Source organism: Haliotis rubra, unplaced genomic scaffold (genome assembly GCF_003918875.1).
Source record: "Haliotis rubra isolate DU_JTF1 unplaced genomic scaffold, ASM391887v1 Scf53, whole genome shotgun sequence".
In the NCBI taxonomy this organism is placed as follows: Eukaryota; Metazoa; Mollusca; class Gastropoda; order Lepetellida; family Haliotidae; genus Haliotis; species Haliotis rubra.
This window is the reverse complement of record NW_025767224.1, coordinates 140,551-168,156: the sequence shown is the minus strand read 5'-3', so window position 1 is coordinate 168,156 and position 27,606 is coordinate 140,551. Positions and strand designations below refer to the sequence as shown.

Below are 27,606 nucleotides of genomic sequence, written 5' to 3'. Positions count from 1 at the left end.
CGATGTACAATATCCAAGAGAAATCACCAAACAGAACCTGAACATTAACAAACTGTTTTTCACATGCGGTCCAGTATAGATTCTAAAAAGTCGGAGTCTGATATTTTACTTATCTGTATTTGTTCAATAGACTGTCCTCGGCCGCACCTCTAGGTCTCATGGACACTGTCACTTCGGGCATCCGGGTCGTCGGAGTTGACTTGTCGTCTGCTACGTGGCGACGTGGCGACGTGTCCCCGGACCCAGAGGTCTTGACGATGGACGTTTTACCCCAATCATAAGCATAAATATCGCCATTTAGTATCAGTTTGTTATAAGATATGTAACAATCGTCGCCATTGTCCATATAGTGTGTTACAAACGCTCCTAGCCTTCTCCGTGTGTCTCTCACTCCCTGTGTACAGTCAGGTGACACTCTGAATGTTTTGTTACCACGTAACTTATCTCTGGCAGCTTGATATACACAATCCCCGTCTTTGTACGATGAAAACAATACTATGAGGACGTGGTTTTCTCTTCGTAGGCAACCTGTGAGCGCGCTCTATGTGAGTGTTACGTACCTCGGTCTCACTCATATGTAGTTCATTACACAAAACGTTTTTAACTTTATCTTCCTCAACATTACGAGAAATAGTGAACACTCCAGGAGAAGGCCATTTAACGCAGTGTTGCAACCAGGAATTTGGGATTGAGGGGGACATCCCCTTAACTGTTACAAAAGAGCGGGGAGGGATCGGACACCAAGCAGAGGGATCACATATTGACTAAAGGTAGGTAAATCCTTACAACAGAGCCTTGTTGAATGTTTACTGTGGACTATTACGATAGATTGTTTCACGTCGGGTTGCTGTCAAACTTTCTAGACACCATACATTACCGTAGATAAGCCGAATTTTAAGGACCAAAAAAGCAGTCTGTAGAAGGGGATCGGCTTATCTACGGGTTTTACTTTCGTGAAACTCTTTTTCAGGGGGTAAGAAAACATCACTTATCACTTTGCGTGAACAAACAAGAGAAGACGACTTTGTCAGTAAAGACAGAAAATTTGCAATTAAACATCATTTGACAAGATTGTTTAACTGACTGACTGACATAGTTAGGTTTTTACGCCGCTTTTAGCAATATTCCAGCAATATCACGGCGGGGGACACCAGAAATGGGCTTCACATATTGTACCCATGTGGGGATTCGAACCCGGGCCTTCGGCGTGGCGAGCCAATGTTTTAACCACTAGGCTACCCCACCGCCCCAGATTGTTTAACATTTCAGTTCTAATTTGGGTTAGTTGGCATTGTATATCATATGCAGCGATTAAAGGGCCATTGATCCGGAGCAATTTTTCCGTGGACTGATAGTTGATTTTGCTATTGTTTTTCTCCAGTGAGTACCCGGATGATATCCCAGAATTCATGACTGGTTCGTTACCTCTGCTGCGCCACCCTCATGCGCAATTGATAGTATAAGTATTGACTGATCAACAAAGATGAAATCTTTTTACTAGATAATCTTATGTTGATTTTGTTGTAAACTTATGTAGACTTTGATGAATAATTTGGTGTCTTATAAAAGAATATTCACTTTGATAAAAATGCTGATTTTGATGTAAAATTTTGATTTCATAGTAATGTTGACTTTATAAAAATGTTAACGTAAATGGATGTAGAATTTGATTTAAGAAATAGTTTGACCTTGAATTTGGTGAGAAGCCTGATACAATAATACATGTGGAGTCTTGGGGAGAGTAGTGAGCTTGGGTTCACCACTAGTCAATCTGAATGTTGTATTAAATGGCATTATTGTGATAACAAATGAAAACATTTTAAGTTTATCCATCTGTCAGGGGTAAAACATGTTAGGACTGAAATAACGAAGTCAATGTACGTCTTTATATTTTGTCTTATAATTAGTTTATTATCATATTTGTATGCATTTTGAAACTTAATAAAATGCACACGATCTGTTTATGCCTAGTGAATTTATAACATGATTGTAATATCTAGACATGTTATAGGTTGCCAACGTGTATCATATTTCACACACACACACACACCCTGAGCGTGACCTAGTGTATGTTGTCTGTCTCATTACACTTCACGGCAAAAGAAAAGAGATTTTGCTGAATGCCATAGCAAATAAATAAAAACAAAATGCAAATATTAAAACAGACTAAAGTTATAGCAACAATATCAGGCTATTACCTTGTAATATTGAATGTATCCATCAATATCCACATACAAAAATGAGATGGCATCCATCTGCAGCTGACAAAGTATCCTGTTCCATGTCATGTCATGTTTCATGTGTCTAATATGCGAAAAAGTGATCTATCGTTTCAGGTTTTTCACATTGGTGTATAGTCCCATTGGTCACCAAAGATAATACACCTGGCAACTAATTGCATGATGTCCGCCATTCTCTAAAAAAGTAATTTAGTTAGCAATAGCAATTAATCAATCAGCGTGTTATCGGTTAATCCTTTGATCGATGTTTGTTTGTAACTCAGCTGATAATTCATCTTACTGCACTTCCATGCATATATTACATAAGATGTAATACATTTGCCACATCAGACCTCAATTTATAATGATGAGTATTTACTCCAGACACAAGAAATGCCAAATGGGAACCTTTGTCAGGTAATCTGAGTGGTGTTATCACTAATTATACCTGTTATAAATGATTACAAATAACATGTGTAGGCTTACCACCAAACAAGTGTTACAGCAAGAGAGTAGTAATCGCTGTATTGTATGCAAGTTTGATTGCCTGAAAAAAACACAAAAAACTATGGGCAGACACTGTTTTGAGGACACGAACAGAACTTCATTGTTACCTAAGAAATATATAAAAGCATTTGCTGTGTACTTAGTTAAAAACTGTATACCTATGTGTAACCGGGTTGTGGTGGGTCAGAATGACGTCCAAACACAGGCTACGGGTGTGAGGTTTTATTTGCAGTTAGAGAGGTAACGACACCCTGCAATACACAAAACAATAACATAAGGTAATATCATAAAAACATCATGCATCTTTCACATGCGAGTAACTTACAAGTACACATTCACATTCGCATATAAATATCTTTGTTAATGAGGCATAAAATCATTGTCTTGATTACGTAAAGAATTCATCAAGGGCGATAACTCTATGTATGGGTACTATACATGAGGTATACAATGAACATGGATCATTGTTATAAAGTACATTACATGGCAATCAGTGATTTACAATATACACAGAGAATAATAATTAATATTTAAATTATCCGTACCCTGTGGGTGACACTGGGTTGTTAATTCTCCTGGGCAGCTGCCTCAATGGTAAAGTGACAGTGTTAACCTATACAGTAACACATGAATGCAAGTATATAGCCACCAGATATACAATGAAACCCAATGCATGAAAAGTATCACTCTGGAGACGTAAAACACATGAAATGGCTGAACACTGAGAGAAGTGTTTCACATTGCAAATAATTATAACACATTAATAAAGATAAGGCATTCACTCACTAAACATTCACACAGAAAGATTAGAACATATCAGAATATTTAGCCCTACTGATTTAATGACTATGATGACATGAAAAAATATGAAAGGTGTTGAAATATGATAAACATAGCTTAGACTACCTATATTATATGCATATGTAATAGCTAGCAATAATATATAATACTAACCTTAAACAATGAAAACTGTCTGTTCCGATTTGTCAAATATCAGACCAGTCTGTAATCAGTGTCTTGTCAAGTGCAAGATGGATGAGAAAGTGCACAGTTTAAACTGACCAATGAAAACAAGGCTTGGGTTAGAACAAAGAGGAGACATTGACTTAAACATGGACTAAGCTAAAACCCCTTTACCTTTATAGACTGCTCCAAAAGCATAGTAAGGAGAAGTTGAAAACTACTGTCCTAACAACTTTAAAATACTAGAACATAAAACACCTGAATTAGATAAAACTATTCACAACAAACTATTCAGAACTGGTGTCTGCCACATATGTCCCTAAGTAAAATTTCAGATTTATTTTGCAATGGCAAAGTGGGGTTGTTTAGTTTATGGATTCAAATATATCAAATGTGTGTTTTCGATATCATAGCATACGTAATAGACATCATATTTTACCTGATTAAATATTGAGGCAAAAAACACAGAAATAGGATCAAATTGGATCAGTCACTATACCATCCAAACATCTGAAAATCTGAAAAAACCTACACTGCTGGGATACTTTATTACAATCAGACAAGAACTACCGGGGATACTTTCAAATAACGGCATCTGATGGGCATCCACCCTTCCTAATGCCCCACTGATTAGGTTGAAGAAATTCTGCCAAGGTGGACAGTAGCCCAGTCCCCGTGTCCGTCACGGTCGAGGGAGCAGGGACTGACCAGTTTGCAGCTAGGTTTCGTAATTAGACTGTTGGCTGGAAACAATAATCGCTCTGGATCAGTGGCCCTTTAAGATTACCGTGTGCATTTGTCTCGTATACAGAACCGGAAATAGCAATCAGCTGTGCACACGTCCCCAACGATCTACCCGTGATTTTCGAGATGAATTCTAATGCAGTGATCGGAGAACATATACTGAAAGCCATTAAAAATGCAATTTGACATTCATACTTTCTGTACTCACACTAATTTCAACATATATAAACCTAACTGGCAGATATGTTTTAAGTGAACATCTGAATAATTTCATCTGAAAATGTCCAGTCAACAACAACATCAGTGACGCAACAACGACATCACACAAAGGAGGGGTCACTTGCAGTCAATATCGTGTGTGTCCACCGTGAGCTGCAAGACATGCTCGCAGTCTTTGGGGCATTGAAAGACACACATTTCTCAGGAACAGCTGTTGGATGGCCTGCAGCCTCTGATGGTCTGTGGTCTGATCATGACACCCCCCCCCTCCAAAACGATCATGTTCAAGGACACAGTTTGGCGCACGTCTTTCTCCTTTACGTCGATAAATCTGTTGACGTCCATCTGCAAAGGATAAGTTAAACCTGGATTCATCTGAAAAAATGACATCTGGCAATGTCCTGTTGCCAAGATTGGCCCCATTCGCTGCCCATCGCTGTCTGGCAAGTCTGTGGCGATGCAATAAGGTTGGACCACGGTAAGGGTGACGACACCGGATATTGAAGGCAGCAAGGTGTCCTTGCACCTTTTGGGCGCTGAAATGACGTTGACTTGTCCCAGTTGTCCTCCTTGCCTAATCATTAGCTGTTTGGAACCGATTTCGCAAGTGTGAAACTCGGATATTGCGGTTTTGTCGAGCTGTTATCACAGGTGGTGCACCAGGTCGCGAACGATCAGCAACACTTCCGGTAGCCCGAAAACGTTGTCTGAGTCGACTTACAGTGGATGGATGCACATTAAAGTGCCTGGCAATCATCACATCTGAAGCACCTTGGCTGACCATACCGATAACCAGATTCCTTTCGTCTTGTGTCAAGTGTGGCATTTTCTCAAAGTGATTGAGTTCCACAATTCCTTGTGCTTTTACAGGGCCTGGGTGCAGGTAATGCATGTGCACAACGTGTTTCGTAAATGTGGTTGTGTTTACGAGAAATGTCAAAGGTTCAGTTTTAAGTATGAAAGTTCATGAGGGAGGAATGCTCCGGGACTCGAACTCGTAATGAGCCAGAATAACAGCCGTTTATCACATTTTCTGTATCGCAGGAAAAAATCTTTAATAGAACTTTTGTAAGTTTCAGGACAACAAATACCAATTAATGACTTTCAGTATAGTATCTGAAACTGTTATTTATGATCAAGAAAAATATATTCTAGCATTGTGAAATTCTAACTGCTGGTTTTGCTCTATGAATGAATGAATTAATGAATGAATGTCTTTATTTCCTCCAAAACTATATTCGAAGATTACATAAACAAGCATCAGTCAGTTACATATATCTACATATGATATGTACAAAGCACGGTTATTTACAACAATAATAGTTCAGAAAGTATACATCAAGGAATCCTTTAAAGAATAGATATAGTTCGAAAAATGTAGTATGATGGTTTGCCATGCTGTTTCATGAAGGCCAGGGATGTGAAGTTTTGCACCACAAAACAGTACAAGGGCATCTTCATCATCAAGCATTTCAATTAATACATATAATTCTACGTCCAGTAGGTCAAGTAGCGTCATATAAAAGTTATTTATTTGGCTCATTACAGATTCACAGTGCAAAATGATGTGGGCATCGTAGTCATAGCAGTACTTATTACAAAGCATACATTCTTTTGAGAATTTGGCTTTAGAACCGACTAGTACAGCAAGTTGTATATGGTCTTTATATTCTGGGTACAGATACATTAGAGTGTAAAGTCTATGTAGACTCAGTGTTTGATGGATTACAGCATATCTGGACATATCCTCTCTAATGGAGAGTCTCAATTTCCATTGAGCTTCTTCATAAGAGAAGATACAACTTATAACTATTCTGCGCCAAACTGTCTTTGACGGAAAAATACCAGTTTGCACGTAGGTTAATACATAGTCCAGTAGATTATACTTCCGTGCTGTACATAACAGCGTGTTGCAAATACTGCGTGAGCTAATATTTAAGTGAACAGTCAGTGCTAAAAATGCACAGAACAGTGTTTTCGTTGATGAATTACAAGCGTTATTACATAATCTTCCAAGGAATAATAATATACACTTGTCAATGTACCCAACCATTGTCCAGAGACCTAGGTTGGCACATACAGAATCTGTTGGCATACGTCTGTTGAACCCTTGAATACGAAATATTAGCGAAATATCGTTGGGTATTTTCTACTAGATCAATGTTTTTGCCATATAGCGTAGGCATGGTTTCACAACCATAGAACCTTGTAGGTAAAACCATTCTTTTCCATATATTAACACATGCAACTGGATGTAAGTCAGTACTGTTAAGACCCAGTGAGCGCAAAGAATTTATGGTTTGCCTGGCCTGTTGACAGTTAGCGAAAACTCTGATCTGATAAGAGTAGAATACCACCAGATTTTACTGATGGACTTACATTAATAGAGGTGTCGCAAAAGGAGAATGAGAGCTCAGGACAAGATTGTTTCCCTTTCCGAAAAACTACAACAGTGCTTTTCGATGCATTGTATGTTAGGCGCCATCTGGAAGCATATTCTGAAACAATATGAAGTGAATTCTGCAGCCAGGACGGAGTGGTACTTAACAGTGTCGTATCATCGGCTAACAGGACTGATGGTACATCAATACCATATACACATATACCATTGTTACTAAGTCTTAAGTCAGTTAGTAAATCGTTTATGAAGACAAGGAAGAACCATGCAGACAAGACTCTACCTTGCCCTACACCTTGTTTTACTTCAAATGTGCCTGAGCTATTTCCCTTGTACATTACAAAAGAAGAGCTGCAGGTGTAGCTGTGATATAGCAGATTCCACAGTTTACTCGTTATACCCAAATTGTACAGTTTTAAGAATAGACCGCCATGCCAGATGCGATCAAAAGCTTTCTCATCATCGAGAGAAGCTGAGAAGACTTGGGAGCCACGCTCAGCATAAAATGTTACGCAATCATTGACCATAAACGTCGACATAATTGCACCATGTTCTTTTCTAAATCCAAACTGTAGAGGGTCTGGAAAGTGAGGATTAATATGGCTTATATAACATTGTAGACGTGACAGTAATAGTTTTTCAAATAGTTTCCCTATACAGGAGGTTAGGGTGATACCTCTGTAGTTTTGGGGATAACATTTTGCACCTTTTCCTTTATAAAGTGGAACAATCATACCCAGTCTAAAGATATTGGGAAAGTACACCGCTTTCATAATTGCGTTATATAAGACGCAGAGCTTATCGACCAGCACGTCACCTCCATAGATAAGATGTTCATTGTTTACGTGATCTGGTCCATGAGATTTGTTACGCTTTAGATTAACCAGATGTTGTTTTAACTCTAATGGCGGCTGGATATCGGCATATAGTACAGCGTCAGCAGCAGTAGAATCAACAGGTTGTGAAATTATATATGCCAGTTTGATATCCACAGATGATTTAAATTCATCATCAAAAGTTTCAGCATGATGTGGTATGGCGAGGTTAGCATAGTAAGCACCCCACAGGTTACATATGGCCTCTGGTGTGTCCGCGTGGGTATTGTTAAACACTAATTGGTCAACTGTTGACCGCGGGCGTCTCAGCTTACGCACAGATTTAAAGCAGGTATTAATATCAGTTTCTGAAGAAATTTCAAGTTCACGAGATAGTTCTTTGCGTTGTTTTCCCCATTGGCCGCTATAGTAACGTTATAGTTTTGTCTGGCCTTAGAAAAAAATAGAAATATAAAATATGAACTCTTCAGGCTGTTCCTTTTCTAGTACAGGAAGTTAAACAGACCATCCCCATTCCGCACAAACTGTCAACTGTTTGAAAATACCTGTGGTCACATTCAGTGTAAATCATCAGTAAAAAAACGACCGCACCAAATATTAAAAAGTATGATCGGTTTTAATTACTGGATGGATGTACATTTAAGGAACACAAAAATCTTACACAAAATCACCCAATCACAGCTGTGAGATCATTCAGTCTGCACAGAAGGTTCGGGGCGACAAGTGCTTGTTAAAATACGGATTCTGATTTGATGCAGTTTAACCTATTGTGGATCATTGCAGTTTAACCTATTGTGGATCATTGCAGTTTGATCATGTTTTCCTTGGAGGAAGTTAATTAAGGCCAAAGCTCGGCTGTCATGTAGAACTATTGGCGCCTGTATGGTACTGTCTCGTCCCATCATCCCTCTACGGACAATACACACTCGCGCTCCAGTAGTCACAAACACCTACACGCTAATGTTGCATTATGTCGATCCTCGATAACGGCCTGGACAGGTATACTCATGTAAACGAATAAAGAAATACATATACATGAAAGTACAAGTGTTCCTTTATTGATTTCCAGATTTTCACCCACAGTGCAATATAAAGCATGACAAGAAACCTGGAAAATATATAGGAACACTTGCACTTTCGTGTGTTCCTTTATTCCTCTATTTCTTTAATTGGAGATTCCAGTTTCCCCAATCATACAGAATAATGAAGCTATGGTGGGGGAAACAGCAAACGGTTTCCGTCAGCTGTTTGAGCTGGAGCCTAAGTGTCTTTTCATCTACTTGAACCTTGACTTTTGTTGCTGACCTACGGCACTCGGCGGAGTAATCATCAACATTTATTTCTGCAGAAATCACTCTGTAAATCCAAGACTGAGATACATTGGACATTTTCGGCACCTCTCGCTGAGTTATAGCTGTATAAGCGATGACAGGAGCACTTTATTCTTCACATTACATATCTGACTTGGACGATTACAGAACAGCATTCACCAGCTGCCTAACATCCAAAATATGCTCTTGCATCTAGTTCCTTTATCACAGAGTACATCACAGAGTATGGATATTGACATTGTGTCTTAAAATTAAATCATTTATAAGCCATGCACTAACTAAGAATGTTCACCCATGCAAGCTATATATTTGTTCTAATAGTTAACATACGTTTCAGATGGATCCATTGACATGTGTGTCCTTCCAGGGAAGCAGTGAGTTTGGTGAGTAGAAGTAAGCCAGGAGCATTAGACACAAACAATAGGTAACATTGGGAAAAAATAGTAGAAGCTGAATTTTTCAGGAAAGCTTCAGAACATCATTGCTATGGACAAGATACAAAGTTGTGCAAATTCTACCTTGTGGCATTTTCAAAATGGCCGCCAATTACAAAATGGCCACCATTGTCCTTAAAATAATCAAAATAATCTCACGAAAATATTTCTTTTTATTTAACCATACCTTGTGATATATTTAAAGAAAGCCCTTCTCACAAGGACTCTACACATATTACCTCTAACACCGGACATACATAAGACAATTAAGTATTGCATGGTAACCACACATTTTATGCTTGTGCTTTTGGTACCAGACGTCAAATATATATCCACTGAGGGCGCAAAGATCCCTGTCAAGGTATACCACAAACCTTCTACATCAGGCCTACAGTCTGTCAAGATTGGACCAATTGAAATGCCCAAACCAACTGTGCCAATTCTTTGCTTGACAAAACCTTTGGACAATCTATGGCTAGCAAGTTTTTCACTTGATGTTCCACTCTCACAACGTCCATCATGGAGCAGATTTATGCAGTCAACTGTAACTGGAGACAACAACGAAAGAAGCAAAATTCAGATTTTGCCATTTGTCAACCAGGACCCATGAAGGCCCGACACCATTTACTCTGCTCTAGCGTTTGTACAGTTATTGGCTAAAAAACCAACATTTTGGGATTTGACCAGCCCCTCTACATTAAAGCAGCAGAAATTGTGGAATCGGCACATCCACAGCTCAACAGGGTTGTCCTTAGATTAGGACGGTTTCATTTACTCATGTCATGCATGGGTTCAATTATATAAGTGATGGGTGGAAGCGGCTTGGAAGATCTTTGGGCGACGGTTTACGCACCTAATTCTGTAATCCACATGCTGACAGGCCATGCTTATGCCCGTACACTTCGAAGTCATCTGTTGTCATCTGCGGCTATCATGTCCATCCTACTGCAATCAACAGATGTTCTTGATTCTTTGAATGTGGAAAAGCTTCGTACCGTACATGGTAGTTTGTTAGGTGGCGAATGCGATATTGGCTCCAATGACTCTCAAAACCTGGACAAAATCATACGGCTAGCTGAAACTGTTGATGATTTGAAGAATGACATCAAAGTCTCATCAATAAGCAGGACAGGTAGACTTTGGATAGACTATTAGGAACAAATGTCATTGATTCAGCAGTTCATTCGCGCGGAGCGCACAGGAGACTGGAATCTACATCTGCTGTCTGTCAGCAAGATGATTCCCTTATTCCATGTTGGTCATCTTGCCAAATCTGCACGTCTGTATCTGGAAGAAATGAAAAACCTGAAGGACATGATGTCACCAGATCAGTTCAAGGCCTACACAAAACAAGGGCACTTCACCATCCGTAGAACTGCCAAATTCTGGAGTGGCAACTTAACTGACCAAGTGATCGAGCAAGATCTGATGCGACTACTGAAGATCCGTGGTGGCATGGCTCGTGGTCGTGGTATAACTGACAGCACTCTCGCCAGATGGGTCCATCCAATGCCTCAGTGCCTACCAATATGTGATGCTTTAGGGAGGTTCATAGGAGTGCACGGCCAAACATCTGAGCAACATGTTTACCTTCATTTATGTAACATCATGAGAGACAACAAGGACTATGGAACATTATTCCATTGGCTAAAAGATCATTCTCCTTTCTCCTATGAAGAGCATGAGTCGCTCATCTGCATAGGAAAGCAGTTTCTATAGGAATGCAGGCAGCTTCAGCAGTGACAGGTCAGATGTTTGCTGACATAAAGTTGAAGCGCAAAGAAAAGGTCATAAGCATCTGTGAGGAAACGAAATAAAAATCAAAATCAGAGGAGAGCCAGTCCAAGTAAACTCTGAGCTGCTATTCATGTGAGTCCCCTGTGTGATAGAGGATAAGTTAGATATGAAGTTGCACCTACTTCATGAATTTGCCAAGCAACATCCTGCCTTGTTTAACAAAGGCATGATGCGAAAGAATACGAAGAGTGTTCTGCCTAGTCAACTGAAATCACAAGTCCAAGTCCACAATGACCATCCAAAGGGAGCGCATTATGTCATCGACGGTGGCCTCCTGCTACAAAGTTATCCTTGGCCCACGGATGCTACATACAGCCAGATATGTGACAGTTATGTGTCCTTTGTGCTTCAACATTACGGTTCAGCATCTTCAGTGGTGTGTGATGGATATGGCAGTGCGTGTTCCACAAAATCTGCTCAGCCGAGCATATCATCTCAAATCATTTTTGCGCCAGACATGAAAGTAACAACTTCATCAAAACCTTTTCTGAGCAACAAGAAGAACAAAGGGTCGCTTTATGACATATTGAAGGGAAGACTTGCCAGAGAAGATTCAGCTGTGCAACAGAGCCCTGCTGATGCTGACTGCGTGATTGCTTCAACTGCAATTAACAAGGCCAGAGACAACCAGTCACCTGTTGTTGTCGTGGGGAACGATACGGACATGTTGGTAATGTTGATTGCACAAGCCACAAATGACATGGATCTTTACAGAAAACCATGCCCAATATATGACAGCATCTTATGTTTGTTCATGCAATAACAGGCTGTGAGCATCAGTCATCTACAATCAGGGGAAAAAGAAAGCTCTTGCTCTATTCCAGGAGAGGTCCAATTGGGATTGCGTATATGTTTTCCTTCAATCTGGCAGTTCAAATGATGGCATTGCACAAGTTGGAGAGATGTTCATGCTTAAACTCTATGGAGCTGCGGACTCAACGTCACTGGACGAACATCGCTACAACATGTACTTCATGTCCATTTATGGAGTCTGTGTCCTCTTCCGGTTTCACTTCCTCCAACTTCAGCAGCCGCTAAATCCCACAGCGACCGTGTGTACCAATGGCAAGGGAATGAGCTTTCACCAACAGAGTTGGGATGGCAATTCAAGGATGGGGTCCTTGTGAATATTGAGACAGATATAGCAATTGCTCCTGAGAAAGTCTTGAAGATAATATCTTGTGGATGCAAGTTTGAGTGCAGGAGACGGTGCAGTTGTCGAAGAACAGTAATTGAGTGCACATTGCTTTGCACTGGATGTCGAGGATTGCCAACCTGCCAAAATGTACTCAGTATTGAAGAATGAGGTGTTGTGATTGACAAAAAGACCTTATGATACAATAATCAAAGATTGAAGATTACAGTGAGTTTCAAAATTTACTAACTAAAAATGATGATATTGATAATTGTACAAGTGATTTACCAGCAATTTGGTGACCATCTGTCTTGATTAACCAACCATGAGTAGCCATTTTGACGTCCTGTACCAAAAGCACAAGCATGAAATGTGTGGTTATCATGCCAAATTTAATTTTCTTATGTATGTGCGGTGTTAAAAGTAATATATTTAGACTCCTTGTGAGAAGCTTTCCTTTAATATATCACAAGGTATGGTTAAATAAAAAGACATATTTTCGTGAGATTATTTTGATTATTTTAAGGACAATGGTGGCCATTTTGAAATTCGTGGCCATTTTGAAAATGCCACAAGGCATGATATCAATATCAATACATTTGTAAATGTAGGTAAATTGTTGGTGGTATGCGGTTGTGCGATCGTGCGAGTTACGTCCCTTTTCGGCGGAAGTGAAACGAGCACATGACATATTGGATGCGATGCGATGCGATGCGGTGCCAGTTGTGACCTCGGGATGTGTGTGATTCTCCTTGCGATTGATTGTAGTTTCAAGTTGACATGTGTGATTTGCTATGTTTTTTAGATCCTCAATGTTTTTCCGAGGCCACGGAAGGTTTCAGTGAATAAACTATTGGATCTCAAGCTGTGTTGTGATCTATGATCACGGGATAAGTGTCGTCCAACGACAGACAGTTACAATATATTTGGAATCCCTGTAAGATGAGCTTTCATTTGATATATCACATGGCATAATTATTTACAAAATATCTGTTTGCATAATCATTTTAATGAATTTGGCGGCCATCTTGAAATTGGCGGCCATTTTTAAAATGCCACAAGGTAGAATTTGCACAACTTTGTATCTTGTACATGGCAATGATGTTCTGAAGCTTTCCTGTAAAAATCAGCTTTCTACTATTTTTTTCCAATGTCATGTCTAATGCTCCTGGCCTAAAGGATGTCTCTGCATATATGTGGTGTGTGGACTAGTGCATAGAAACCAGGTGACAAATCAGTTAAACAACGTACTCACGGAGAGCCTTTGAATGTGTGGCCGTGTTTGGCAGCTTGTCTCCTGGGAGTTTCTGTGACTACTTCTGGAACACAACCAAGCACACATGACACATGTGGTCTCACCTTTGGCATGTGAGTTCAAAACTGCCCCCAAACCCGGTGTGATAATTCATATGACTATTAACCTTCTAGCGCCTCACAGGTAGCTACAGTTTTCCGGGGTAATAATATTTATTATGCTCTATGCGCTAAGAGCATCCCCGTAAGGTATGGAATCAGCGCTTACATAACTGACCCGATTATGTACTTGGTTATTCCAGGTCTAAATGATACCAGTCTTCTCAAAACTACTGGCGAGGTGACGTGCAAAAGGGGTTTAACGTCGTACTAGCCCAGACTGAAGCTGGTTTTATAGTGCTAGCCCACTGAGATACCACGCCGCTGTGAAGCCTGAATACCCCACTCAGACACATTATACTGACTCCGAGCCGACCTGTCCTTGTTGTACCCATAATGCCGAGCGCCAGGGAGGGACCAACCTGTACCATATTTTCATTCTTTTGGTGTGACGCGGTCGGGGATCGAACCCGCGACCTTCCGCTCTCCGGGCGGACGCTCTAACCACTACACTACAGAGGCGGTCCTCAAAAATACTGCCTCATACTTATTGTAAGTATATTACGAATTTGTAGATAAAAAGAAAGTTCTTTAATAAGATGTTTATAAACAGTTATGTACAATTACAACAATTAAAATCACAATTCTATTATGAAACACTGGGTAAAGATATCTGTGCACTGTGTTGTATATAGCGTGACGTGCTTTTACCATACAGAAAGTAAATATACTTTCTAATACTTCGTCTTGGTAGGCTGAATGAGGTGTAAGTTGATTGTAGCACTACCCCAGTGATATCACAGAGGGGTACATCAAAATGGGATTCACAAATCGATTGTTGGAATCAAACAGGATTTTCTGTATGACAAACAAGAGTTTTAAACACTAAACTGCCCATCGCCCTTTATTAGCGCGCAACTATTATTATAATATTAGTGCAAGCACGATGTACGCGGTTTCGAATGGGTTTCGAGCCTAAGTGTATCATTCATCAACAGATTTATCGTTACGAATTCAAAAATACTGAGTTTTACGTCAGTGAAATATGTCTTTTTAAGGATTGCAAATGTATTTGTTGTTCATCAGCCGAACGTGAGCAAAGTCCATCATGCAGGAATATCTCTAAGCTGTAATACACACCGACAGGTACCATGGAACTGTGAAATATCACTTTAAACCTTAAAATAGGGGCACAAGCCTTCGTGCAAATTACGGAAAGGGAAGAAAGGTGGGCGCACGTATGTCATTTCCAAAAAAATATATATTAAAAATAAAAATAAAATAAAAATAAATGAACATTCCGAGATCTATGGACGGGTGTTTGTGTCCTACTAAGGCTAGACGAGTTGCTGATAGCGTGAATAACCGATGAAGTAGCCTATCATACAGAGCCTGAAGCAAACATATCCAAGAAAGCCCACGCAAGTCTAGAAACTGTTGCAAATCTAGATTTCCACAGCTTCAGGAGAAAGCCTCAAGACTCCTTTTTATTATATTATATTTCTTTTACCATGGACTTTTTTTTGTGTAAAATATGTTCTTTTCAGATACTAGTTGTTAATCATCTGGTGAAGCAGCGCCGATAGATTTCCCAATATACGGCCTAATAATAATTTCGTTTTTAGTACGTTGAACGTTCTTTGTTGTAGATTTGAATAAACGTCTCCTTCCCGTGACCAGTCATGCATACAATGTCATGATCTCCCTTCAAGGAATTTTCGTATATTTTCCCAACCTGACGTTACTTTTAGACATTGAGACAACCCCCAATATAATCGATGACGTCATTGGGAAATCCGCGCCTATGTTGAAAGACGTTATTTTTAGACGTTGAGACAATCCCCAGTATTTTCGATGACGTCATTGAGAAATCCGAGCTGATGATAGAAGAGCCCACTAGTACTGTCTTAGCTGTGATGGGGCTGTGCGTAAGATAGGCTGAGACAGACTCGACAATTACCCTTGGTCTATCGGCACCATAAGTATATGTTTCACCACCATAAGAAGCGTTCAGTATGTGACCCCTTTATCGTTCACTTACAGCAACGAGGGATGGTATTCCAGGACTGACATACTTCCAAAGCAAAGTCAAGATCATTACACATTAATTCTTCCAGAATGCGGGAACCTGCAGCTGCTCACCAACGCTCATCTCGGAGGGGACTTTATGTTGCATCCAGGGTCTCTGAAAATTGAAGGCACGCTGGTCAAAGGGCCGTATCCGGGGACACTCATCCCGCAATTGGTTTTGTCCTGGCAACCCCCTGCTTCTGGTACATATACCCTCCACTTGCTTCATTACCAGTAGCATATAGATCAAAATAATGCAATATGTAAAGAGCATGGCTGTTCCCATTCCTAATCTTAAAGACCGTGCAATCTCAGATATGGCGAACATTAAGTTATTGTTTACTGCAGTGGGTGACTGTTGTTTCCACAGAGGGCAGTGCAGATATATATTTTACGGGATTTGCATGAACGTAGCTATCGGTTTAAACATTAAGACAGGGTGGATGTAGCTAACCATGCCCTATACGACATACAGTCGATATAACATGTATTTCTAAAAGTGATTTCTGCAGATGATTAAGCAATAGATATATCAAAGATCAGTCCAGATATTTCTTGTTGTGAAAACTCCTTTATCTGTACAAGATGTTTCGCCGTCGAACGGCTCTTCAGGTATACAATGAAACCCCCATCGATACATATGTAAACCGGCACTTGTCGGGGCTGAAGAAACAATCCTGTTTAGACAAGGTGGCGGATTGTAGAGCCGACACGATTACCTACAACTAGATTTGAACCCGTTTTGTCACTCTCATACACATTGTACATTGTTTCACGTGGTGCTCTCAATTACCGCACACACTGACAATAAAAGACAAACATTTGAGCACAAAGTCACTTAATAACATAAACATGATAGATTGACACATTTGAAAAAAACAAACATCTGTTCCTTCGTCGGAGGGTGAATGCACTGTTTTCACACACACGGGCGGTATGTATATGTGTATGGATGTATGTGAATGTATGTGCGTGTGTGTGCGCGCGTGCGCGCGTGCGTGCGTATGTGTCGTATCCACTCCTTGCTAGGTATTTCACAAAAATAATAATAATTATATCTTTTACAGCTGCTGGTTCTGAACACTTCAAAGGATTTTATCTCAAAATCGCTGCTTTAACTGGATCGGCGGTTTTTGTGTGCGAAGTGTTTGACTTCTCCTACAACAGGTTTACGTCACAATATCACCGGGTGTGTTTGGATATATTAGTGTCGTAATAGAATCAGAATCATCCTATGTAGTGATCTCAGTGTGATTATTGATGCTGATTCAATCAGTAATATATCCAATTCCTAATAGCAAGAGAAATGGCACGCCAGTATATCATTATGGCTACGCTGATGTAATATCTAGTTGTTGAAAGCTTACAGTGTCCCGTCATAGTGTTTCATATTATGTGAAGCCGTCAGTGATAGTTCACTCTGTTGACCAATGCCCTATCAACTCGAAAACTATTTCTTAACTTCAGCTAAAGTTCCAAAAGAAAATGCAAGGTTTTCCTGGTGGAAGAGACGTCTTGTATCGAATAGAGATGTTTACCCTACCGATGACATCGGACGCCAAGTCCAGTAAAGCGTTTTTTACTCTTCCACAAGTTCAAGGTAAGAGACATGCTCTTTGAGAACACTGAGAGCCATATTTATTAGTGTCTAACATATCACACCGCGCACTTAATACCGGTTATCGTAACAGTAAGAGCGATTCCAGCTTTCACCCTTTACCTTTCTGAAATGCATAGGGTTTTAGCTTTTACTTCACGTTGTAGATATGTTCTGAGCAGCGCTGGCTGGGATGACATTGATATTATTACTCACGGGCTTTTAACTATAATTATATTACCTATGCTGAATAGCGAACCCGAAATCCACTTAAATTCATCACCTTTATTTGTGGTATACATTGCTGACATACATATATGGTTGATGATACATTATGGACTTGTGTCCATTTGTCTTGGTAGTGATGGACGTGGAATAGGCTAAAAAGCTGTAACAAATAAACAGGTCGGGGAGAACCTGAAAACGAGCTATAATAGTTAGATCGAGCTATAATAGTTCAAAAGAGCTTTATGCCTTTAGGCCGATCGAGCTATAATAGCACATACATGGAAGAGGCCCTTTAAGAACATCTTTCCGCACCGCGGTCATGGCATTGCTCCACTCGACTGGAATCGTCTTACCCATATTTGAAGCTACTTGCACCACGAACCCGAGCGTTTGTGATATATGAGCTGCTAAACTATGTATTATTGATCAATAAATAAGGACGACCCTTGTTTTGTATCGCATTTGGATGTGTTGTTGAAAGAATACACATTCAATACATTTATGAACATGTTGTGAATGTGTTGTTCTGCAATATAAGTACTATCTGCACTCAATTTGTTGAACACTACTGCCTTGGCTTCGGTTTCCATTGTGAATGGGAGAATGCAAGAATTTACCCTTATGCCAGTGCATCACACATTATGGTGATAACCAATCCAGGGTAACATATTGCATGGAATGAGTGAATGTGACCAATGACAAGTACTTCCGAAGAGTTGCAATGACCATACGACTTAAACAATTTCACAACACATCCAAATGCGATACAAAACAAGGATAGTCCTTATTTATTGATCAATACGCAACAGATTCAGAATTCGCGCGACGGATAAATGTGTCCCACACTGGGCTTGCATAGTTTTTTTGTTTATTCGTCTAACGGTAGTGGAAAACAAAAGTTTTGGGGTATATTTTCAGTTTTCAGGTGTGTTATTTTGTCTCCCAAGTGTAAATGTCCATAGGGTTAGGTAGTTTAGCAGCTCATATCACAAACGCTCGGGTTTGTGGTGCAAGTAGCTTCAAATATGGGTAAGACGATTCCAGTCGAGTCGAGCAATGCCATGACCGCGGTGCGGAAAGTTGTTCTTAAAGGGCCTCTTCCATGTATGTGCTATTATAGCTCGATCGGCCTAAAGGCATAAAGCTCTTTTGAACTATTATAGCTCGATCTAACTATTATAGCTCGTTTTCAGGTTTTCCCCGACCTGATAAAGGGATCATAAGTCCATATAAACAATGAAATTTAGTCCAAAAAATGTATAACAAACATCTTCCATTAACTTTCATGTCCATCCATGAATACATGTATTTCGAACTGTTATGGTAAAGCAATGTACCAATGAACAAAATTATACAAGCCAGTGTTCCTTTAAACCTACATTCATCACACGTTAATATGAAAAACACATGAAGAATTTTCAAGTAAATACCATCAAATTCCCATGAATATCGACCAAATTACTATGGTGAACATTCAGAAATGAAATACCAACAATCTCCATAAATATTAGGAAATTCCACAACGAAAGTATATTCATAAAGTAATGGTTTTATCCATATGAAATAGGAAAAACAATATATGGTAATAGCATTACAATGCTTAGAATATACCTGTAGCATGAAATGTGCCATAAATACAAAAAGTAAAGAATACATACACTTTGGTGATTCACTGTGGTTTTATGTATGAAGAGGAGCAACATTTCATTGCTGACTTCAGCGTGATGCTGCCTGGCTGCCTGGCCGACTGACTCACGGCTATCCCTGTTTTAAAATGACGGACAGAAGAAACTCTCGCTTTCAACCAACTTGCACGTGCTCATCGTGCGCAAACCGAAACCAGGTATCGGTACTGGTTTGACAAACCGGTTACGGTCCTAAGAGGAAAATGCATAAAAAAGGTTTCACTGTCGCTTGTGACAGCACATTACCTTTATTACACTCAATCAGTGGGAGCTATGGGACTATAGTCACGTGCTTATTGATTGGTATCAGTTTGTCAAAAATAGTTCCAACCTTTCTAAATTGTACCTTTATGCATGTTCATCATTTTAGTGCTAATCTTTATAAATATGAATTTTACTCTATAGCTCTATGTTTGGCCATGTTTCGGGGTCGTCCCAATTGAGTACACTTGGTGTTGGGCGAGAACCTTAACGTTTATTTTAGTGAGTGAGTGATAAAGCATGATTTTACACCGCATTTGGAAATGAAATATTCCAACAATAATAGGGGCGGGGTTTATTTCATGGTGTGTACGCATTTGCACTGTAATCGATAATGTCAATAATCAAATATCAGTGATAAACGCTTATGAAAGAACTCAGGTACAACCCTTTAGACACCTGCAGAATATATATGGGTCAAAATGATGAGTGACCATAAACGGAACATGCTGCTCTTGCGTGACAATGTATGACAATTACTGCATTTCGTTTGTCGTAGATGGGACTTCGACATGGTCGTGGACCTCGTCGGTCTCGTATGAGAGGCAACATCTCTCAGCGCCGGCAGACATCGTGGTGCGATTCAGCTTGGCATCAAAACACTACAATTTCCGGAAATACAGAATTGGACTTGATAAAGGTCATGGACACAGTAACTTATATTCGGTGTGCGTTGTTGACACTCAGGAGAAGTATTCGTGTCAGGGAAAAGTAAGTCATACTATAATCCTTAAAGAGTGAGTGAGTGAGTTTGGATTTACGCCGCTTTTAGCAATATTCCAGCAATATTACGGCGGGGAATACCAGAAATGGGCTAATCGTCAAAGAAGAAACACACACGTGAAAATAGTTACATATATTGTTTATATATCTGAACGAAACAAACGTTCCGCCTTGCTGGTTTATGCGTGGCGTATGGACATAAACATCCATTTCCAACCAAATTTGACAATTCACCGATTTGAATTTGTATCTAACACCCCACACCTGTGCTTCCCTGAAAGCCACCTGTCATGTCCAAGCATGTTTTATGCCACTCTTATTTTGGGGCAGTGTCCAAATGTAAAGTATTTAAGTGTGAAAAGAAAAAGTTCCAAAGAGCGCGTTCTAGCGCTGCAATGCAAAAAAATCAGAAAACTCCGTAAGTTATAATAATATTTGTTAAAATATAGTTATTTGACTAAATCTAATCAGCACTTTCTATTTATTTAACGTTAAGAAGAGACAATCCGGTTTAGCTGTTTGTGCTGCAACTACATGTATCAATTATGGCTTTTGGTGAATTTATAGGACTACCAGAAACCATCTGAGAACGCCACTGCCCTGACCCACACGTTCTATGACATTGAACCAGGGAATTACACAATATGGGTGAGCGAGAGCATGTGTGACTCAGACAAAAAAATCATGAAACATCTTGCGTTGGCTCATAAATTTGATCATGCATGAAATAAATATACTGAACAGCAAAAGAAACGCAAGTCTGGCTTTTTGTTATGTTTTTGAATAGAAGACAACCAAAATTATGTCTAAGCATTTATTCTATAGAAAACACTGTCAATTTAACAGCTAAAGGTTGCTGTTGACATTGAATTGCAGTAAGTTCAAATAGATCATAGTCCGTCAAATGGAGATACTCCTGAACGCGAAAAGTGACAGTCTCTTTAGTAGCGCGTATAGCCACCTTGAGCTTGCACACAGGCCGTGCAACGTGGGATCATTCAGTTCACTAGAGTCTGAAAGAATGCCTGAGTCAATTGGTTTCCCTCAAACACCAATTTCTATTCCAATTGTGCAAGTGTGAGTGGCTGTCTACCTGCAGCAATCCTCCGCCCAATTTCGTCCAAGAATGTTCAATGGGAGCTATATCCGGGGAAAGGGACGCCATGGAAAAACATTAATGTTGTTCTGTGCCAGATAATCCATCGACACCCTTGCTGTGTGAGGGCTGCAAACTTCGCTGGCTTTGTTGACGTGCCAAAATTGGCCCCACATATGGCCTTCGGCAGTGGATTCCAGCAGCCCGAAGACGACGCCTAATCGTATCGCTGGACACTGCTCCCCTTGACCCAAGAACTAAGGCTGTTGTTACTGTTGCTGCTTGAGTTCGGTTCCTTAGATGAGTGACCCGGATGAACCGATCTTGCGCATGAGTTGTCACTCGTTGCCGTCCGGTACGGGGACGATCAGCAGCAACCACAATTTGCTGATGACGTTGAGCAAGTCGTGTAATGGTGATAAGATGACAGCCCAATTGTCTAGCTACAGCGGTTGCAGAGCTACCTCCGTGCAACTTTCCAATGGGCATTCCCCTCTGCTCAGTCGTTAGTCTAGGCATCGTTTGTGTGGCGTGTTCACGTGTTCATACTGGACTGTTTTGTGACACAAACCTTTATAAAGGATACCTCAGGGTGAAATGATGCTTCTCATCCAGAACCGTCGATGCACGTGCTAAAATTATGGTTTTGCTGCGCTGTTGGTATGTTTGTGCGAATGGTTCGTATGGACGTCAAATTGCATGACATCATCTCATCGGGGATCATTACGTCACTTTACCATGAACGTTCCATAAACATGAACGCTTACCTTCATAAAATTTCATTTTTTCGAAACTTGCGTTTCTTTTGCTGTTCAGTATATGTTATCATTCTTGCGCCTAAAAGTATTTCCAGTAAGTTATAGTAATTATTGACCTGGTGTATCTTGTTTGCATTATTGACGCAACAGTGGAAGGGTGACGTCAAGGTGTATATTAATGACGTCATGAAGACATCGACGTCACATTAACATATTATTTAACTATGCATAACCTTTTAAAAATGCCTTGGTGTAATAGGTTGTGGGATTGTGGCAGTGGCATACACAGCAACACACATTGGCTTGTAAATGGAAGCTGGCACGATATTAAGTTCCGGTTATGTAGTTTTAGTTGTTCTTTAAGCACGTTTGTTTGTCAGTGTGTATCAATACCCATCATTATCGTAATCTTTTTTCCTGTATTTCCTTTTGAAGATCTCCCCACAGGACCCGTATTTTCAGGACGACGATCGGTGTGTCTGCTGTGTGATGACCTCGTCAAACGTAACCAAGTATAAGGCGTGTGCTGTCACACAATCTGGAACGATTACTGTTGAAGAAAATGGTAAATTAGCAATCTCGAATGCAAAATACTAACAGTTGTCCATTCATAGCAAGTGTAATTGACTACAGTAATTGCACTGTAGTATTCGTACATGTATAATCCCAGGAAGCGTTGCTCTGATTCAAGTTATGCTTTGTTTAGCAGTGTGTTTTTTGTGTTTATTTTTCAGCAATTAAGAGGCCTTACGAGGCCTTAAGATCTTACTCATAAAATATACCAGCCACGGAATGTCGACGTCATCACAACGTTTGTGAAGCGCCCGCTCACATTCCCTCAATCTATATTAAAACAACGGCAGTTGGGACCTCATAGAGATGCACAACTATTCATGTTTCTGAGGCTTATTCTCATTTCGGAAGCTGTGTAAGATTTCCTTATATTCATCCATTCAACATAAAAGAGCAGGCTAAATAAATGGTATCATGCTCATTCGACTATGTCCTGTTTCATACGTCATGGTCCCGTGAAGATCCGAGTTAGAATTGATCTTCAGTAACCCTTGCTTGTTGTAAGAGAACGGGATCGGGTGGTCAGACTCGCTGACTTGGTTAACACATGTCATCGTATCCCAAATGCGCAGATCGATGCTCATTCTGTTCATCACTGGGTTGTCTGGTCATACATCCCATATCCCGCCATGTAGAGTAGATCATACATTTGTCTATCACTTGTATCACTCAATCACTCATACATCCCATATCCCGCAATGTAGAGTAGATCATACATTTGTCTAACACTTGTATCACTCAATCACTCATACATCCCATCTCCCGCCATGTAGAGTAGATCATACATTTGTCTATCACTTGTATCACTCAATCACTCATACATCCCATATCCCGCCATGTAGAGTAGATCATACATTTGTCTATCACCTGTATCACTCAATCACTCATACATCCCATCTCCCGCCATGTAGAGTAGATCATACATTTGTCTATCACCTGTATCACTCAATCACTCATACATCCCATATCCCGCCATGTAGAGTAGATCATACATTTGTCTATCACTTGTATCACTCAATCACTCATACATCCCATATCCCGCAATGTAGAGTAGATCATACATTTGTCTAACACTTGTATCACTCAATCACTCATACATCCCATATCCCGCCATGTAGAGTAGATCATACATTTGTCTATCACTTGTATCATTGAGGTAAACAAATAGAGAGCAATCTGGTTAATGGCCGGTTCGAACATTGCAAGATAATGGTTAACATTACCCGACATGTATTATTTTATCTAACAGAAGGAACTGCACCATCTCCAGCTGTCCTGAGCACAGGTAAGGAATCTTAAGGAATCACATCCAAAGTAGAACAAGCTGACATCTTACTAATCTAAGATGTGTTTAACTAGATTACTTGAAAGATGTTCAGGTTAATGAAATTACTTGAAATAGAAAAAATTCTTAATCAATTATGCTGTCTGGACCATATACCTAGCAGCATATATGGACTTGTATCAAAGATCCTATTCATATGTGGTCCTGCACTTTCATATTTAATAGCTGCATCTTAACATCATCATCTTCGGTTACCAGTGTTATTTTCATGCTGAAAACAACACATAATTTAGGCGCACAATGCAAAATGGCACTTGTATATCTTCCCCGCAACTAAACAGTATTGATACAAACGTTTCTGTCCATGAATCATTCCAGCTGATATTAATTTATAATAATTTACTGAGGTGGTTAACTATGAATAAAAGAATAAATGATGGAGATCAAGTATACAGTCCCATACAAAAACGGACGTCGAGCAATTGTCAGGTCTTTTCAGGTCAATGTGTACGAGTACTAAGCACTTATTTTAGGGCACATTGATACATGCAATGTTGCTGCCGTTGTTGAAACAAAATGTACAATGTTGTAGCCATATATCATGTTGCCAGAAGCGCCCCCTCCTCTGAACCAAGGTGCAGCTTTTACCGCAGTTTTTGCCTGTGTGCTTGCCGTGGTCGTCGTCATAGCCGTTCTTGTCTGCAGGCGACATCACAACATAGGTAAGTAGATCGAGGAAGTCTTTCACAGGAATCCCCAGCAGCACAATATAGCTAGTAGATCAAGAAAATCCTCAAAAGAAATCCCCAAAAGCACAATATAGCTAGTAGATCGAGAAAATATCCTCCACAGCAATCCCCAGCAGCACAATATATCTAGTAGATCAAGAGAATCCTCAAACGAAATCCGAAACGGCACAATATAGCTAGTAGATCAAGAGAATCCTCAAACAAAATCCCCAACAACACAATATAGCTAGTAGATCAAGAGAATCCTCAAACGAAATCCCCAAAAGCACAATATAGCTAGTAGATCGAGAAACTATCCTCCACAGCAATCCCCAACAGCACAATATAGCTAGTACATCAATAGAATCCTCCACAGCAATCCCCAACAGCACAATATATCTAGTAGATCAAGAGAACTTTCCACTGGACGCCCCAACAGCACAATGCAGCAAGTAGATTAATACAATACTCTGCTTGAATCCCCAACAGAACAATTATAGCTAGTAGATCAGGAGTTTCCACCCTAGGAATCCCCAACAGCACAATATAGCTAGTGAATCAAGAGAACCCTGCACATGAATCCCCAGCAGCACAATGTAGCTAGTCTGCAGGCGACATCACAACATAGGTGAGTAGATGGAGAAAGTCCTACACAGGAATCCCAAACATCACAATATAGCTAGTAGATCAAGATAATCTTTGACAGGAATCCTCAACAGCACAATGTAGCTAGTGGATCAATAGAAACCTCCCCAGCAGACTTCAACATTACAATACACCATGGTGGATCAAGAGAATCCTCCACAGGAATTCTAGCACAATATATGCCAGCAGAGTATCACCAGTATCACCTCTTTGTTAAGAGGGGGTGGTGGGGTTAAAGCGTTCGCTTGTCACACCGAAGACCCGGGTTCGATTGCCCACATGGGTACAATGTGTGAAAAACAGTTCTGTACCCCGTCGGGATATTGCTGAAATATTCCTAAAGCGGCTTTCTGTCTTTCAAAGAACATCACGTGTTTGGACAGGCGGAACAGTCGCCTGATCGTGAATGGCATCGGATAACATTGACAGAAATATCATATCTTGGTTTCTTTTGATAACTTCAGCACGCTCAGCCATTGCCAGAAGCAGTCCGAGGACACACTTATCTTCCGGGAGTGGTAAATGTTCGTATTTTTCCATGTCAATAAATCATCATACACCTAATTGTTTGATCGGCATTCTAGAAGTTGCTGAGTCAACAAATGAAACATACAACTTTATGGATGACAACTTCTGGTTTATTTGCGTTGAGTGACGTTTCGATGTAGATTCTTACATCGTTATCACGCCAAATGTGAGTACAACCAAATGGTGAGGAGCATATATACATGGTATGTTGTGACAAGCAGCAGATTAACATTAACAACAAGATGTAATATAAATAACAAGTGGTACATAATTGGAAGAGGCCAGTGGGGGACTAAAAACATCAAATAGCACTAGTGATGAAGCCAATAAACAGGGGAATTAAGTAGTAACAACAAATAGACAGGGTGCTCTTGATGGTCTATAGTTTGATTAGTTCTTCAAAGGCTGATGGGATGTAGTATCCTTGGTCACGGTTGATCAAAGGTTTGTGACGGCGGATTTCGATGGCTTCCAACAGTTTTCTTTTTGTGTAGTCCTGATTATTGGTTGATAGGACCTCGAATTCGTCAAACTTGATTTGAAGGGTGGGGAACTTTTGCTGGTGATCAGAGAGGGCTGATTTGCTATCTGCCTTAGCTGTAGAGGTTTTATGTTCTTTTATGCGGGCGCCAGCGGGACGGGAGGTTTCACCTATATAAGAATCACCACATTCACAGTTAATCTTGTAAATCACTCCTTTTATTGGCAAGACCTCTCATCAAAATAGCAGACTTCTCAAGCACCAAGCAGGTATCGACACCGTCTTCTCTGGCTCTCCAACCCTCAGGACCATTCTCCAGGCCAATGGCCGTAATCCACCCTCCACTAAGCAACCTCCCAAAGGATCGATAAGTGAGAAGAAAAGCGATGGGAGTCCAAACAACACTGTAAAAATCCCTAAAAAGTCAGATGAAAATACTTCGTCACCCTCAATCGACAAAATACAAGAAATGGCAACGAATCAAAGTTATGGAGGTTCGAACCATGTTACCGATCGTAGCCATTCTTTTTTATATTATGTGTTTTTTAATATTACTTCAAAATATTTTCCGGTATAATGCCTTGTTTCACGAGAATATGTTTGGTGACCATCGCCATCCCTAAGTCCATGTCCTGCACGTTGAAATCGAGTTTAATCGTCGGCTGTTTGAGAACCATTTTCGTTAAGCGAGCGTAACCTACGGTTGGTCCGGCGACCACGGCGGCGTGATATGGATCGTTGACGAATGTTTTTCCTTCGGACGACATCGTGTGTATAAAAAGTATATGTATATGTATATATATATATATATACATATATATATATATATATTAACAAACATTATAACATAACATGCGGATTTATTTCTAATTGCGTCGTCTGCTGTTGCAGTGGTGGTGGCTTGTTATTATAGCAGCATAACGACGACCACGCTTAATCCGGTTGCCACGGTGGCAACAATCCAGGGAGTGTAATGGGTATTATTTTTGTTGTGCTTGGCTAAACCACCTAT

At 40.1% G+C, this 27,606-nt stretch overlaps 1 protein-coding gene and 1 long non-coding RNA gene across 2 annotated transcripts in view; one reads left to right on the top strand and one right to left on the bottom strand.

The window, feature by feature from the left end:
- The window catches only part of LOC124253003, a 47,140-nt gene that overhangs the window by 9,801 nt on the left and 9,733 nt on the right, over nt 1–27,606 (top strand). Inside the window, exons 2-11 of the mRNA XM_046686716.1 lie at nt 9,555–9,600; nt 16,054–16,209; nt 17,074–17,195; nt 17,474–17,606; nt 20,277–20,488; nt 21,068–21,148; nt 22,790–22,919; nt 24,177–24,212; nt 24,824–24,934; nt 26,050–26,109. Of these exons, the coding sequence (XP_046542672.1) occupies nt 9,555–9,600; nt 16,054–16,209; nt 17,074–17,195; nt 17,474–17,606; nt 20,277–20,488; nt 21,068–21,148; nt 22,790–22,919; nt 24,177–24,212; nt 24,824–24,934; nt 26,050–26,109 (1,087 nt within the window). The remainder of the gene's footprint in view (nt 1–9,554; nt 9,601–16,053; nt 16,210–17,073; nt 17,196–17,473; nt 17,607–20,276; nt 20,489–21,067; nt 21,149–22,789; nt 22,920–24,176; nt 24,213–24,823; nt 24,935–26,049; nt 26,110–27,606) is intronic.
- LOC124253004 lies at nt 878–26,679 on the bottom strand. Its single transcript, XR_006892076.1, has 3 exons — nt 26,668–26,679; nt 15,840–15,842; nt 878–959 (listed from the first exon to the last, which is right to left on the bottom strand). It is a non-coding gene; the product is annotated as an uncharacterized LOC124253004 (long non-coding RNA).